Source organism: Castor canadensis, chromosome X, assembly GCF_047511655.1.
Source record: "Castor canadensis chromosome X, mCasCan1.hap1v2, whole genome shotgun sequence".
Lineage (NCBI taxonomy): Eukaryota > Metazoa > Chordata > Mammalia > Rodentia > Castoridae > Castor > Castor canadensis.
Window position 1 is genome coordinate 114,563,185 of NC_133405.1, and position 16,654 is coordinate 114,579,838.

Sequence of the window (16,654 nt, forward strand, 5' to 3'; positions counted from 1 at the left end):
GAAGATTTACTTCTGTTATCTGTACAAGCTCTTGCCTATTGACTTGTACCACAGAATTTTTATCTCCAACAGCCCATGCCCCTCATTCCATCACCTCCCAAATAAGCTCACATATATTCTGCCAAATGCCCCTAAATTACCAACTCAAAAGTTTTATAAAACCTGCTGTTTTTAAAAATTCAAATCTTTTTGTGTGGTTCATTTACACAAAAGCAGCATAAAGAACAAAGACAGGGCTGGGGCTGTAGACCTGTGCTAAAACATGTGTCTAGCATGCATGAAGTTCTATGTTCAATCCCCAGCACTAAAAAAGGCAGACAGATGCATCATGTACCTCCTTTCAGGCACCATTCTGTTTCCTATCTGTTTCTGCAAAGGATATGATAAGTTACCCCTTTACACCAGGGACCAGCAAACTACAACAATTGGCCAAGTTTGCCCTCCACCTATTCGTAGAAATAAAGTTTGGTTGGGACATAGCCATACCCATTTGTTTACCTATTGTCCAAGGTTACTTTCTTATTACAAGGACAGAGTAATTGTGACAGAGTTGAATGGTTGCTACAGAGACTGATTTACAATCCCTAAAATATTTACTACTTTACAGAAAAAATTTGCCAGTTCCTTCTTTGCACTATTAGTTTGTGTCCATTCTTACTCATTACATATATGCAGCCATAGGCTTTAGTGTTGGTCAGCTGTAAGGCTACCAAAACTATCCTGTTGAATTGATTGATAGATTTATATCCATGCTCACTGAAGAGTCTGGATGTTCAGTATTTAAAGTGTAGCCATTGAAATCATCTTTGACTTGTAATGAAACAGGAACTCCCCAAATGGATACATTCTCTCTTAACTTTTTTAAGCCATCAGTGAACTAAAGAAAGCTAAAGGCACCCAGAAAACAGTCATGTCCTGCAATTCTGACTCTGAGTAGGGAGTTACAAATCAGTAATCTCAAGTTAATGCTGCCTCAGGAAACTACACTTCTCCAGACTTGACCAAGCTCTTTATTTAGACTCCAGACTGTACTAGCACACTTCCCTTTTCTCTTGATTCATTTCCTGGCAACATACCACATTTCCAGATGGATATCCCAATTGAAGTAGGTCTAAGGAAACTCATTTCTAAAGAATGTAGTTATGAAATAAGACTTGTATCTGGCACTGTATTTATTTATTTATTTACTTACTTACTTACTTACTTACTTATTAGCCTAGAACTTTGTAAAATGTTGCAACCAAGGAACTTCTGTTTTTGTCAGTGTAGAACTCTTCTTAATACAATAGAAAACATTATTTGTATTTAAGGTTTGTTTTTTAAGGAAAAGAGTACCTTCTTTTTGTACTATGTTAATAAGCAAATTTGGACCCAACTGACAAGAGAGGATTTGGAAAGAGATTAGGGTTAATATAACTCTGGGAGGTCCATTTTACATAAAGTATGGCTTCTGAAGAAGTACTTAGGACAAAACACATATTGTTTGCTGCAGTGTATTTAGCAGCAACCATTTTATAGTTACCTCTGAATATAGCTTGGTTTAGAATTAATAAAGATAGGCAACCTTAATCATTCTAGAAATCACAATTACATTATGAAAGTAAGTCATACCATTTTCTAACAGCAGCGTCCTTCCTTAAGTTTGGAAGTTTTAAAAACAGATTGAAGTTACAAACCAGAACAAGTTGCCAGCCCTTGGCATCTAAGCTAAAAGGTAGCACTCAAGCCACGTTGCTTATGGCACAGAAAAGACTCTTGACCATGGCCTAGCTGCTCCCTTACTAATTCAGTTCATGCAGCATTTATCAAATACCAATAGTGTCTAGGCAAGTACAAAAGATTGAGGATAAAACGTTGGTTGAATAACATTTGATCCCTGCCCTCACAGAGCTCACAGTCTTGTAGGGAAAGAGAATTAATTCTGCTACCAAACAGTATAACTATGAAGTATAAAAACTTAAAAAAAAATCTTGCCAAAGGAAAAGGTGAGTAATTTACTCTGGGCTTTTATTTGAGCCACCAAGGCTGAAATGATGTTCTCCTCCCTTTTCATATCATCTGGTGTGGGTCATGGGTCTGCCATGGGTAACACCCACTTCAGAGGAGCCAGCACACATTTTTCTGTCTTTCCCCTGATTTGAAGAACACCACGAATGCATGATCCTTACATGGTCAAGCTTCAGTTTTTTAATTCCTAAGAAATCTCTTGAGTATTTTAGGAAAATTCTAAAGAAAAGAAGAAGAGAGAAAAAAGGAAGAGTGGAAAAGTTATACTTAGAAAATCTTTAAACGTATCCTACAAGTTTGGAACCTTAAACTTAAGTTAATGAAAGGTTTCTTTTGTAACTCCATACTTCTTCATTCTAGACTAGCACTTCTGAAATTGTTTCAGGGAGTTTTGGTCTTCTTGGAGCCCCTGAGCCAAGTGTGTGTGTATGGGAGCAGGACGGGGCGTACCTAATATACAGTCCCACTAACAGCTCTGCTTTTATCTACTCTAAATGCTGGAATTCCATATAGGATTGTGTTAGGAAGTATCCCATTACCAAAGTAGAATGGTTTGAAGCCTATTTCTTCCCCTCATCTTTTCTTCTGTTTTCTCACATGCCCAGTTCTGTCATGGGCATGCTTAACTTCTACTAAGTAGAACACATTATCCCAAGAATAGAGAGTCCATCTCCAGTGTGGGGTTCTGCTTTGCATTTGGGTACAGACTTTTGACACACAGTCAACTAATTTATGTTTCAACATGTTGATTATCCAGTCAAAAGTGAAGAGATTTTATAAGACAATTGAACATTAAGTTTGAGATTCTACAGTTGCCCTTGAAAGTAATGCTCAGTTTGTCAAATTTTCATTCTGTGCCAGTTTTCATCCATTTTAGTGCATAAACTCTATAGATATGATAAATGATGTCTCCTGGGTCGTGTTATCTGTTCACACTGATTTTAAGTGTATGTAAAGGCTACTTGACTAGATGTGTCTTTTGGGATTTTTGTTTCTGTTTTCCAGAAAGGAATAAATGAATTATTATCTCAACCTTTGTTTGATAAAAGAAGCAAATTGGTATGAAACTGTATATTTATGAATGTTTTTTTTTCCTTTCTGATATCTCTGCCTCTTCCTCTCCCTATTATTAAAGGAAGAAATACCCCTGGAAAGTCAATGAGAGAGGTTAGTGAGACTCAGGCTTACAGCCATGGCTTCTGTCTTGTTTCATCCTGCTTTCTGTGTTTGCCTTTGTGTAAGAATTGTGTGTGTGCACGCGCATGTGTGTATTACACATTGTGTCATCATATAAGGATGGTAGTCATCTCTCCACTTGCAGCTCATGAAGAATGTTCCTCAAATGTTCATTGCTGGTGTCATCACCATGACAACAGGATTAGGGGTTGGGGGAGCAGGAATCTCTTTAAAATAGCAATCCTTTCTAGTCCCTAGGTTGGAATCCCGCAGTTCATCATCTGTTGCCATTTGCAACACAAACAGAATCTTCAAAATAAATTTAGCCTTGAACATAATTGATGAGTCATAAAGCTTCCTTCCTCTTCCAGGACCGTAGCATTTTCTGCCAGTGCACATGGTTTTTATTCTGGGATGACTTCATTTTGTTTTTGTTTTCTTTTTCCTGATTCTTACACTCTTTCATTCCCATTTTTGAACATGTATTTGTGCCAAGCACTGTTCTGAGCACTTGCCATTTTTTTCATGTAATTTTCATGACAAACCTATGAGGTAGGTACACTTCTTAAACCCCATTTTACAGATAAGAAAACTGAGTCAAGGACAGGGCTAGCAGTGTGTCCAGAGCAACAGAACCAGGATTGGAGCCAGGCAGCCTAGCTTCAGAGCCATACTCTAACCCTTAGGCTGTACTGCCACTTCAGAAACCATTGTTGAAAGGCTTATGACCTCTCAGCATGCCTTTTAGAAGATGCTTTTTTTCCTTTGGCATTTGGAGCCAAATAGAATAATAACCAACTAGGTTTAAAAAAGTGAATGTTGGAGTCTTGAGGGTTTTCTTATGCCTCCTTATGGGTTGAAAGGGGTGGGGTGTAACATTATCACTGAATGTGATTTGGGGTTTTATAGCGAAGGCTGCTTCTTACTCCTGTTCTACTGGGAATATTATATGAACATTGAATTACCTAATCAAGTGACTATCAGATGACAAAGTGTTGAATAACAACCCAAGTAAAACAAGATTATCTTAACCAAGAGTTTAAGAACACTCAGGAAAGCTCTTCCAAGGAATGCCTATGGCTGGATAGGTAGAGAGTCCTTACGTGAGAAGATTCAGGATCCTTAGTAAGGGAGAGACTAGAGTGGCTACTGATTCATTTAAACATGAGTCATACTAGAAATCCTGCCAGCGCCATACCATACAAGTCTAATGAATTTAATTATCCTCTGTGTCTGCATTAATGCTCGCTTCCAAGGCTTTGGGCAGTAGGATCCTAGGGAAGGAGTGGTAGGCTGGAAAGAGAAATTAAGGAAATTTGAATGAGTTATGCATTGAATGTTCCTGGCTTATGTACTTCATCTGTGAGACCTCTTGGGTTCATTCTTATGGTAAGTGCCCCTTAAAATTTTTTTTAACTTTTTGTAAAAAATCCCATCATGATTTTGAGTTCCCAAACATGTTTCATTCATGGACAAACGTTTTAAAAGGCTAGTACATGTAACTGAATCAGAGACTACTATCTGAAGTATATTATAGTCGGATAAGTTTCCAGAAGCCAGAGAATCAAAACAATAATAACTTGTTTAATGCTATGAAAATACCCTAAATGTATACTAGACCAGATATTTTTTCAGAGATTAAATTACAGAGAAGAAAAGGCAAGCACATTTCACTGCAGCATTCTGGATTTGGTTTAGACAAATGAATGCTAACCATTTATTTGGGAATTGTAGTTTTTTAAAAAATAGAGTGCCAGATTGCTATTGAGGTCTTGGATCTTTGCCAGAAAGTCTCAATTCCAATCACTGTGGAAAACAACTCCCTTAGGCAGTGGTGTCGTATGAGACTATATGTGTTACAGTGAGTGCCAACTTGGAAAAACATAAAACTTCCCTAATGTTCAATACATGGTGCCTTTGTGTTCAATAATCCTTGCTTAAGAATGGATTAAATTAATACTTTCTATAGACATATTTTTGTGTCAACTTGTGCCTGAAGCTGATTGCAAATGTCTGAATCCTGGCTGCTTTTTAGTGCTTCTTGCATTTGTAGTACGAGATTTTAATTTTGACTTTAGAAGATTCTGTCAGGTAAAATTAATGACCTCACTAACATTCTGCCTCACACACATGGATAATAGAACCATGATACAAATCTATTTTCTGTGTCCATGTCAAAGTAGTTTTACCCTGTCAGTGGGGTCAAGGTATAATTCTTTGGGGCAGTATTTTGTAAGAGAGAATTGTTTTTTTCTCAGTCTAATGAAAGCCTCCATGAAAAAAACCAAAAGCATTATTCTGATAAAATAAGTATTTATAAATGAGGTAACCAAAGGCATCATGTAGATACAGTGAGGTAATTCTAAAATTTCTTCATTTTTGTAGTATAAGAATGGTCGTGAAGTTTTTTTGTGAACATTGAACAATTTTAAATAGGTTAAAGGCACCTAACATTTTGTGGAAGTATATGTGGTATGTTTAAGAATGATGAACCTTTATTTTCCCTGGCAAATTTTTAAATAGTAGATATCCCTAGAACTTACACTTCTTGAGATATTCTTGAATTTTTCCTTCTGGGTAGGAAACTGAACACCATTTCAAGAAATAGAAGCACCACTTGGATATATAATCTTTAAATGCATTTTCTTATTTTATTATCTTTTGAACTGCTTTCCATATCCCCTAACCCTCAGTCTAAATAGACACTTGTTGATTATCAAACAACAGACAGGAAAAACTTGATTTCTTCCCTCTTTTATTTATGTTTTATAATACATTTTCTAACTATCAAGTGGATTATCCTATATTCTGATGTGGGTCATGAGAAATAGTTTGAATTATATGTTCAGATACCAGGTTGTAAGGGTAAACATTTTGTTTTTACTGGCTTTGGTAATAGCTGTTAAAATTGCTAGCAATTCAGAATTTGCAGTTAGTCCATCCATTTTCAATTATACATGAGTAATTTTGCAGATTTCCCAGGGTTACTGTGCAGTCGAAAATGGAATGCCTCTTAGCCTTTTGGCTAAGATCAACTGTAAAAATAGTTACAGAGGAGGCTCTCCAACATGGTGGCTTCTTGTACTCTGAGCTCTAAGAAGCAGGAAAGGACCCATTGTGTCTCCCTGTGCATGTGTGTGTTTGGGTTTTTTTGTTGTTTTTGACTCAGAGTCTCACTGTGTTTTACAGTGTAGAAAAGCCAATGATGATTTCAGTTCTTCGTTGAGGGCTGCCAAACTTTTGGTCCATTTTATGAATGGTACATTTGCTTTGTTAAAAGTTTTTATATTTGCAATCTCAACCAAAATTCAAAGTGATTTTTTAAAAAACATAATTAGCTTTCACTGAAACTCTTTGCACTAATAAAGTTCAAAAAGATTTACAACTGTGGTCACCTTAATATAAGTGCCTGAATGGCATTAAGCTTTTAATAAGTCTTAAATTGGTCTGGTACCATCACTGTTTAAGTGCCTGCCTGTGAATCCTCGCCAATCCTCTTTTTTTAAAGATATGTCTCTTGAAATAAATAATAGAACAGAATACCTGCTCTAGTCTGTCCTTGATTTTTATTGGGATTTTCGAACAACTATTATGAGAATATGTAATGCTTATTATATGGCAAGGTAGTAATAGCCTTGTAAAGCATTTCAGTTCCAAAAGCAGTATTTGAAGAGTGGAATGATTTACCAATGCCCAAGAATTAAAATTCTATGAAAATAAGGGACCTATATGAAAAGGAAAGTCATAAACTGTATCTCAGATTATCTTAATCTAGATCTGAGTTATGCTACAAAGTACCCAGGAACATTGGGCTGTTCTTGTGTTCCATACTGCAGGATTAATGCTAGGACATGCCACATTATTATTAAAAGGCTGTTCTGATAGTTACCCGCATTTAGGAGAATTAAGATGGAGTCACAGGATCCCCAAATCTCTGCAATAATGTGGGTCACATTTTGGAATGCAAAGTGATTTTTATTCTCAAGCTTCCTAATTCAAATCTGTGAACTGTAGAAAAAGGTCATAGTAAAAGTGGGGATAAAATTGTCACTTCCGTCATAGTACCACTACCCATCACAGCTTGAAACGGCCTGGAAATTAAGATTTCATGTGGTGGTGGTGATGGTAACCATGATGATAAAGGTGATGGTTGTAGGGTGGTGGTAGTGGTTTGATAGAACAGCATGTTAGTACAAGTAGACAGTAAATAGAGCAATTCGGGAAAGAAGTATCCAATCATGAAATCTTTTTGTTAGGTTGGACCCTTGTGTTTCCCAGTGGAATTCTTTCAATACGTGATACATTGGGAAAATGACTGCAGCCTTTGACATTTTCTCATTTAAAAGACACCAGTATCCTGATCCAATATTGAGCTGCTACTAACAACGTGAAATGCTTCATTAACAAGGCTTTGCTTCTCCTGGAAACTGGTGAAAATCAAACCCTGTGTGAATACCTTCAATGCAGCTTCTGTGTTGTCTTCACCCCAAAATGGGAAATGGTTTTGAACATGGCAAAGAACCAGGGTGATGATAACCTGCACCTTTTGTAAAGTCTTTCTTTCTCTTTGTTTTCCAGGACCCAATGTAGGAAGCCTGTTCCACATGGCAGATGATTTGGGCAGAGCGATGGAGTCCTTAGTTTCAGTCATGACGGATGAAGAAGGGGCAGAATAAATTGTTTTACAATTCCTGATTCCCGCATGGTTTTTATAATATTCATACAACAAAGAGGATTAGACAGTAAGAGTTTACAAGAAATAAAATCTATATTTTTGTGAAGGGTAGTGGTACTATATTGTAGATTTCAGTAGTTTCTAAGTCTGTTATTGTTTTGTTAACAATGGCAGGTTTTACACGTCTATGCAATTGTACAAAAAAGTTATAAGAAAACTACATGTAAAATCTTGATAGCTAAATAACTTGCCATTTCTTTATATGGAACGCATTTTGGGTTGTTTAAAAATTTATAACAGTTATAAAGAAAGATTGTAAACTAAAGTGTGCTTTATAAAAAAAGTTGTTTATAAAACCCCCTAAAAACATACACACACAGCACACACACACACACAAACACAAACTGAGGCAGCGCATTGTTTTGCATCGTTTCAGCGTGATATTCATATGAAATTCATGGCTTTTTTTTTCTTGCATATTAAAGATAGGACTTCCTCTAACACCACCAAATGACTACTTCATGTTGGTCTTTTGGGAATTGCTGACTGAGTGGGGCTGGTGATAGGCTTTCATTTTATACATCTATATGTCTGTAAGTATATAAATACTATGGGTGTATAGATAAATATGAATTCCTACAGACTTTTAAATTTCTTCAAATGTTCCTGCCACTTCTTAATGGGAAAAAATTGCTTCTGGTCATCCAAGCTTACCTGCTTGGGTAAGAATGAATTTTTACTGGAGCCTGAAACCAGGAGGAAACATTGTCTAGGGCTCCAGATGTTTCTCATTTTAAACTTTCCACTGACAACTACAGTATTGAATTTTTTTAAAGGAACATATGAATGAATACACAGGACTTATTATATCAGAGTAATCTGTCAGTTGACATATTCAGCTTTCTGCTGCTGGCTATGCCATGATTTAGATTTAATGATGCTTCTATGAAAGAGCATCAGAAGGTCTTTTTAACTCCCAGGCAGTTGGAGGACTATAGATTTCCCAGCTGATCCCTGTGAGGGAGCAGGCTGCTCTTGAAGCAGAGATTTGGGTGAATGTTCATAACTATACATACATATATCTATAATTACAACTAGATTATTCTGCCCTGTTCTCACAGTCAAACTGAAGTGGGTGGTTTTGTTGTTATTGTTGTTTTTTAGATTTTTTTCCCATTGTGATGAGTTTTTAAATGCTGCAGACTTAGTTTAAAATAACCCTTAGGAAAATGTGTAAGACAGTAGCCCCATCCCATTGTGACACTGATAAATATCAGTCTAGAACTGTGTTTGCCTCCTTTGCATTTCTCTGCAAGTAATTCTGAAAAACAGGATTGTAAGGGGGAGGGAAAATCAACTCAAATGTTCCAAAAGCAAAAGCTTCTCCAACCCCTTTTAGTGAATTGGGCGTGTTAAATATATAAACAAACATTAACTATTCAAAAGAGAAAAAATGAAGAGGAAAAGCTAAGGACTGCTAGGAAAAAGCTTTACTCTTTCATGTCATTTTATCACTCTTTCATTTGAAAAAAATCATTCTTTCAATAGAAATCACCATTTGTTATTATTTTGCAAATCTGTTACCTCTGACATCGAGTGTAATTAACTTTTGGAGAGTGGGTTTTGTCCATTTTATTAATGATAATTAACATCAAACACAGCTTCTCATGCTATTTCTACCTCACTTTGGTTTTGGGGTGTTCCTGGTAATTGTGCACACCTGATTTCATAGTTTCACCACTTGCCTATTGTGTGAACATTTTTCTCAATTTTCTTTCTCCTTTATAATTTCCAAAAGAAAACCCAAAGCTCTAAGGTAACAAATTACATGGAGATTTGGTTTTAGTCTTGCATTTTTGCCTTTTCTGTGGTGTTGGACTTTTTCTTTACTCAAAGATTTGTTTTAACCAAGATTTAAAACAAGGGGTTACTTTACATCCTACTAAGAAGTTTTTAAGTTTCATTCTAAAATCAGAGGTAGATAGAGTGCATAATTTTGTTTTAATCTTTTGTTTTGTTTTATCTTTTAGATATTATTTCTGGAGTGAGCCTGTCAAAATATTTGAATAAAAATGAGAGCTTTATTGCTGAGGTTTAAGCATAATTTTGACATTATTTTGTTGAGTATTAAACTGTAAGTCATAATCAATGTAACTGAAGCATAAACATCACATGGCATGTTATGTCATTGTTTTCAGGTACTGGGTTCTTACTTGAGTATCATAATATATTGTGTTTTAACACCAACACTGTAACATTTACTAATTATTTTTTTAAACTTCAGTTTTACTGCATTTTCACAACATATCAGACTTCACCAAATATATGCCTTACTATTGTATTATATTACTGCTTTACTGTGTATCTCAATAAAGCACGCAGTTATGTTACAAAAACAGTGTTGACTGGACTATAAATACTTATTTAATTTCTATTTTTATTTTATCTTTGTGTTGCTGGGGTTTGAAACTCAGGGCTTCATGCTTGCTAGGCAGGCTCTCTACCACTTGAGCCACACCACCAGCCCTAATTTCTATTTGTAAATTTATTTTTCTTTTGAGATGGGATCTCACTATGTTTCCTATGCTGGCCTCAAACTCTTGGGCTTAAAAGGGATCTTTCTGCTTTAGCCTCATAAGCAGCTGGGACTATAGGCAGTCATCATCACACCCACCTTATTTAAATATATCATCAATAAGAATGAAAAGCTAGAAAAGCAAACAGTGAAAAGTCTCCCAACTACCATAGGGTGGTCCTAAATCATCATTACTGACTTAGGAGTAAACACAATTATTAATATAATTGCATAGGAGCAATTATAAATAAAGGAAAAATACCTTTTCCCTTTACTTTACAGAAGATAACAATGTCTGTACCCAGGTACATACCTTGCTTTTTTAAACTTGAAGAGGAGATTCAGAAGATCTTTCCATTTCAGTATATAAAATGCTTTCTCATTCTTTTTCATATTTGTATAATCAATGTATCTATATGGCATTTTAGCCAGCTCCTTTTGGTGGACTATGTAGGTTGTTTTCAGTCTTCTGCTATGGCAATATTGCATATCACATTTCATCATTTCACTTATACACAAATACATCTGTGGGACCCATTCCTAGAAGTGAGATGGCTGGCTCAAAGAGGATAAGGATTCATAGCCTAGGAGATAAATCTTGAGCAATAGTGATTGTTTTGTTGTTTTCATTTGTTTTTAGTAATAACCAAATATGTGAGTTAAACCAGTTTACAGTTTTCACTTTGCTTCTCAAGAGAATTTCATATCACCTCTATTATTGTTAAGGGTACCAGACCTCAGGGTAAATGAGCAGGAGAGACACCTAAAACAATGCCTCAGAACTGGTTCTGGAGAGGATTCCCCAGCCATAGTCATGACTCCACCAGAAGGAGACCCCCTTCCTCAACCCTGCTCTGCTCTGTTTTTTGCTCAAGCTGTGAAGAAGGTAAGAAAGATGAGTAGCAATGTCAACTATCTTTGCTCACCATGGTGGATGGTTCCACAATAGGGGTCAGATGCTTGTGGGCAAAGGAGTAATAAAAGTCCACTAGGGGCAACCTATTCTAGTGATTCAGAAATAAGAGATGATGGAGTGCAAGAGTGATGTTAGTGGGTATGCCACCTCTGATAGGAACCACTTAGTAAATTTTGAGAGTGGAGTGTTGATGCCCACCTGGGTGATTACTGTATTCAAAGAGTGCCCTGAAGTCCATATTTACCAAGAATAACTGTCAGCCTATTTCAATAAATAAACCATGTATCCTTCACGCCATTATGTAACCAGACCTGCCTTTGTTGAAATAACCACACTGCCTGTTTTGATGACACTTGATTACTGAAGACTTCAAACCTTCACTGTCTGAAACAACTGTGTGGATGACTCTGAGGAGGGTAATTGCCTTTCCGTTCCATACTTGGCACATGCTAGAGGGGATAGAATTAATAAAGTTAAAATTTCAAACGGATCAAGCTGGCACAGATTGTGCATCAGCAAGCAAAATGTGTATTTGGGGAAAGTACCAAGGCTAATGGATGTGTTCTGTGGAGCTGTAATGGGATTTCCCTGCATTTGTATTGCTCTAATGGTGGGATGAATACAAAGGCAGATGCTGGCACACATGGAAAGGTTTTGCCTTCAGATTAAGTGAAGGAAGGACATGAATCTAATTCTTTCCCACAGTAGCAAGTCACCCCTCAGACTCAAGGGTGCTGCCATCTCATGGACTATCTGACAATATGTAAGTGGCCATATGCCAGACATTCCATAATAAATAATGCCTATTGTGTGAGTGAAGTTTGGGATGTCTGGGAGTGGCTTTGTGTACAGAAAAGACTGTACAGTAACTTGAAGCTAAGTTTTATACATACTTCTGTGTTTCATATGTTTTCAGGATAACTTTTTAGCTCTCTGTGACTTTATTTGGAAATAATTCAAACTTAAGAAAAATTGCAAGAATTCCCATAGCCTGTTTACCTAGATGAACCAATTGTTTACATTTGCCTCATTGATTTCATGATTTTCTTGATGGATAGATGATAGATTTTGTTTTATTTTCTGAGTCATTTTGAAAATCAGTTGCAGTTATCCTGCCTCTTTACACTTAAATATTTCCTGTACATTTCCTAAGAATTAGGAATTCTCTTCCGTAACCACAGTACTAATTATTAAAATAAATTTAACATTATACATAAAGCTATCATCTACTCTATTGCCCATATTCAAATGTCAATTGTGCCAATATCTTTTACTGTTTTTATGTTTCCATGATCTAGGATCTAATTCACAATTCCATGACATTTAGTTGCTGTATGTCTTCAATGTCTTTTGTTCTGGAACAGTTTCTCTGCCTTCCCCTGCCTCCAAAGACATTGACATTTTTAAGAGTACAAGTCACTTTGCAGAATGTGCCTTAATTTAGGTTTGTTTGATACATTCCCAGAATTAGATTCGGGGTATGCATTTTTGGCAGGAACGTTACACATGCAGTGGTGTAGTCTCAACACATACCAGAAGGCATGTAATGATGGACTGCCCTGTTTTGGGTGCTGTTTACTTTGATCTCTTGGATAAGGCTGTGTCTGTCAGGTTTTTCCATTTAGTGTGCATTTTAAAATCTAATTTTCCTTAAACCTTTAGGGTCAATTTAAAATCTTATTTTTCCACACATAAATACAGATGATTTGTATAAAGCAGTCTCTTTCTGTGACTAGACTTATCCACAGTGAACGGTCTGAATTCTCTTGTTTTAAACTGCATTTATACATTTAATGTGCTTTATTTTCAAGCCTGTAATAAAGTCTGACAAGGAAGACTTTCAAATCCAACCAACAAAATCTCCCCAGTACCTAACTCACATAAATCTAAACAAATTATATAGTAAATTTCAAGGTCTCTGATATGTTCCAATACCATATATTGTATGAACTAAGTTCAATTTTCTTATAGTAGTCAGTTTGAAGTCACGTGTGTAAAATGTCACACTTTAGAACTAAGATTGATCTCTTCAATTTGCTAATTGCCAAATTGCCTTTAAGCAAATACAACATATAAATTCAACATAAAAGTATCAAAGCCATAAAAGCATTATACCAGGACTGGGGGTGCAGCTTAGTAGTTACAGCACTTCCCTGGCATGCACAAGGTCCTGGTTCCATTCCAAACACCACAAAATTGAACAAACAAAAAAATAAAACCAGGATTAGGTTTATTCCATTATTCCTTAGTTTCATCCTAAAATTTCCTAGACTTTCAAGACTTACTTGGTAAAGCAGGGCTTCTCAATAATGTGCTCCTAATGTGTCCCAAGACTGCTGAAGTCTTGGAATGTCTCAGTGTTAAGAGTGGCCAGATGAGGCCTGTTATCTTCAGCTTCCTGTAGCTAACCAAGGATGTCCTACAATGACTTGTCAATTTCTCTGTGTGCCATGCCATGTAAACATTTGGGCACCTCTGCACTGAAATCATTTACCATCACAATTGTTGAGGTTGCTGGTACAATTCCTATCCACAATGAATTAAACATCGTAGGCATGTTGTAAGCCTGTTGTTTGGACATCATTATTTTATTTATTTATTTTTTTTGGTGGGACTGGGGTTTGAACTCAGGGCTTTATACTTGCAAAGCAGGTACTCTACCACTTGAGACACACCTCTAGTACATTTCGCTCTGGTTATTGTGGAGTAGCGGTCTCATAGACTATTTGCCCAGGCAGGCCTCGAACCACAGTCCTCCTGATTTCAGCTTTCTGCGTAGCTAGGATTACAGGTGTGAGCCACTGATGCTTGGCTTTACATAATTATTAATAGCACCCTTTCCCTCTCAAAAATGCCCTGGTGAGTAGGCATCTACCTTCTTTCAATCACAGTATTTCTCAGTAGGGTTGTTATTTTAGTATTTGGGTTGGGACAGTTCCTTATGCACAACCATACCTCACTCTGTAGTTCTCCCCATCATTGTGGTGACAAAACAGCCTCAACACATTTCCAAATGCTTCCTGGGGAAGCAGTAGAAAATTACTCATTCTCCTTACTGCCTGAATGCAAGCTGTATTCTTTTCATAGCTCCCTAACTGGAAGACTCCAGCTCTTATAGATATTTCAATGGCATTAGTTCTTGCATACTTTCTAATTTGCCTAGCCCTCTAGTCACTTTTCTCAAGTAATTTAATGTGTCTACTCTAGCTGAAACTGTTGACCATCTGATAAAAGCAAATAAAGAGCTGTGTTTTCCCAGGGTGTAGAAAGATGCTATCCCCATCCATTTGCATTAACTTAAATGCAACATCAAGCCTTTTAATGCATTTTCAGCTTGCAGATGCTTGTGGATACAGAAGCACCCTGACCACACCCCTTCTTGTCTTCAGGGTAATCACACTTCAACTGCTGCTAATAGCGCCTGCTGATAGCTCACAGCTGTGTCCCTCTCTGGCGTTGCCTTTAGTCCAGGGAACAGTCTTGCCATGCTTCTCACAGGCGAACAGCCTGGACTAATGACTGGCTGATGATGCAGAGAAACAAAATCCTAGCCCCTTGCTTCACTTTGGAATGATTTCAAATGCTCCCAGTTCCAGAGCATCCTTTGAGACCTAGTGAGGTGTTAGTTGCAATCACAACAGCTCAGCAACTCCTCTGTCCTACCTGCCTTTCTCATTCCCTTCAAGTGCATCTGTTGTGAGCAACTCAAAGTAAATGTTCTGCAGCTGAGTACTGCATCTTCAGAGCATGCACCATCTCAGAGGCTGCAGCCAGGGAGCCCAGTCTAAAACCTTGCCTTTAGTTTCCTTGGTAAATAGAGTTGTGAAACAGTTCATGCACTAACCTCTTAACATTGGCATGCCTCAATGCTCATTCCTTGGACCTCTTGTTTTATGTCCACTTGTGCTATGATGTATGGCACTATTGGGAGGTAGTGCCATTAAGAGGTGGGGACTTATTAAGGGGATTTTGGGGCCCTGGTCTCTGTCTCTCTTTCTGCTTCCTGGCCTTGTGAAGCAAGCAACTCTCCCTGCATGCCTGCTGTGATGTTTCTGCCTCATCTCTGCCCAAAACAATAGAGCCAACTGACTATGGACTGAAACCTCTGAAAACCATGAGTCAAAACAAACCTTTCCTCCATGAAAGTGGGTTAGCTTACGTATCTTGTCACACTAATAGAAATTTGACTAACAAAACTTGCTACCTTGGTGATCTCACTGTTTCAGGGCTATACATCTGTTCTACATGATGGGACCTTGGGTATTTGCATCCATAGCCAGGACTTTGCCCATGAACTCTAGACTTGTAGACTTGTAGATCCTCACTGTGTTCATGTGGAGGTCTAATAGTCTGCTCTAACAGATCATATCTAAAAGCAAGCACCTGATCTACCTGTTGCCACCACTCCACCACTATCTAAAAACTCTCTCTTCCTCAGTTGTTAAAGGGAACTCTATCATTCCAGTTGGTCTGCATTCTTTCTCTTCCTCACCCATAACTATTCAATCCATAAATTCTGTTAATCCTCACTTCAAAATATATCTAGGATCTGACCACTTCTCTCCATCTCTACTTCTATGGTCTAAGGCAGCATACTCTGCTGACAAATCATTACAATCGTCTTTAGCTGGTCTGTTGACTTCCACTCTTTTCTCCTACAGAATATCCTCAACACAGCAGCCAGGATTATCTAAGGCATAATCAGATATTACCACTCTTGGGCTTAAAATCCACCAATGGTTTCCCATCCCCAAGTAAAAGTCAAAGTCTTTCTAGAGGTGGTCTACAAGGTCCTGTACTATCTGACGTGTACATCTGTCTTCATGCCTGCTTCTTTTCCCCTTCACTCTGTTTTGCCCAATAGCACTACCCTAGCTGCATGTTTTGTTGATTTCCTTAATTCCTTTAGGGCTTTACTAAAAACATACCTTCTCAGTCAAACCTGTTCTAGCCACTGTTTAGAATTACAATTCCTAACCATTATTTTTCCCTTTTCCTGCTTTATGATTCTACTTCACATTTATTACCAGCTGGCAGACTATGATACTTTATTTATATATTTTTTATGACATTTTCTCCCCTGAATAGAGTATAAATTTGTGAAAGTACAAATTTGGGTCAGTTTTGTTTCCTACACTCTCCCAGAGTACCTAGGGCTCCTGGTGCAAAGAATATGCTCAAAGTAAGTAAATAAACTAGGGAGGAGACAATAAAGTGCACAAGTGGCATTTAGGGATTTCATAGAGCAGCATTTCTTTCATGAGCATTATTCATGTTCTTTTTATGGGTGGTGTTCAGAGCTCTA

The 16,654-nt window shown here is 37.3% G+C and overlaps 1 protein-coding gene across 19 annotated transcripts in view; it reads left to right on the forward strand.

The window, feature by feature from the left end:
• Positions 1-10,256, forward strand: part of Dmd (dystrophin) — a 2,168,746-nt gene extending 2,158,490 nt beyond the window's left edge. For 13 of the 19 annotated variants that reach the window (XM_074062730.1, XM_074062731.1, XM_074062739.1 and 10 more), the window contains one exon: positions 7,762-10,256. In XM_074062730.1, the coding sequence (XP_073918831.1) occupies positions 7,762-7,859 (98 nt within the window). In that variant the 3' untranslated portion in view covers positions 7,860-10,256. Of the gene's footprint in view, positions 1-3,142; positions 3,175-7,761 lie in introns of all 19 variants that reach the window. The other 6 variants (XM_074062740.1, XM_074062733.1, XM_074062744.1 and 3 more) reach the window with 2 other exon arrangements.
• The last annotated feature ends 6,398 nt before the right edge of the window (positions 10,257-16,654 follow it).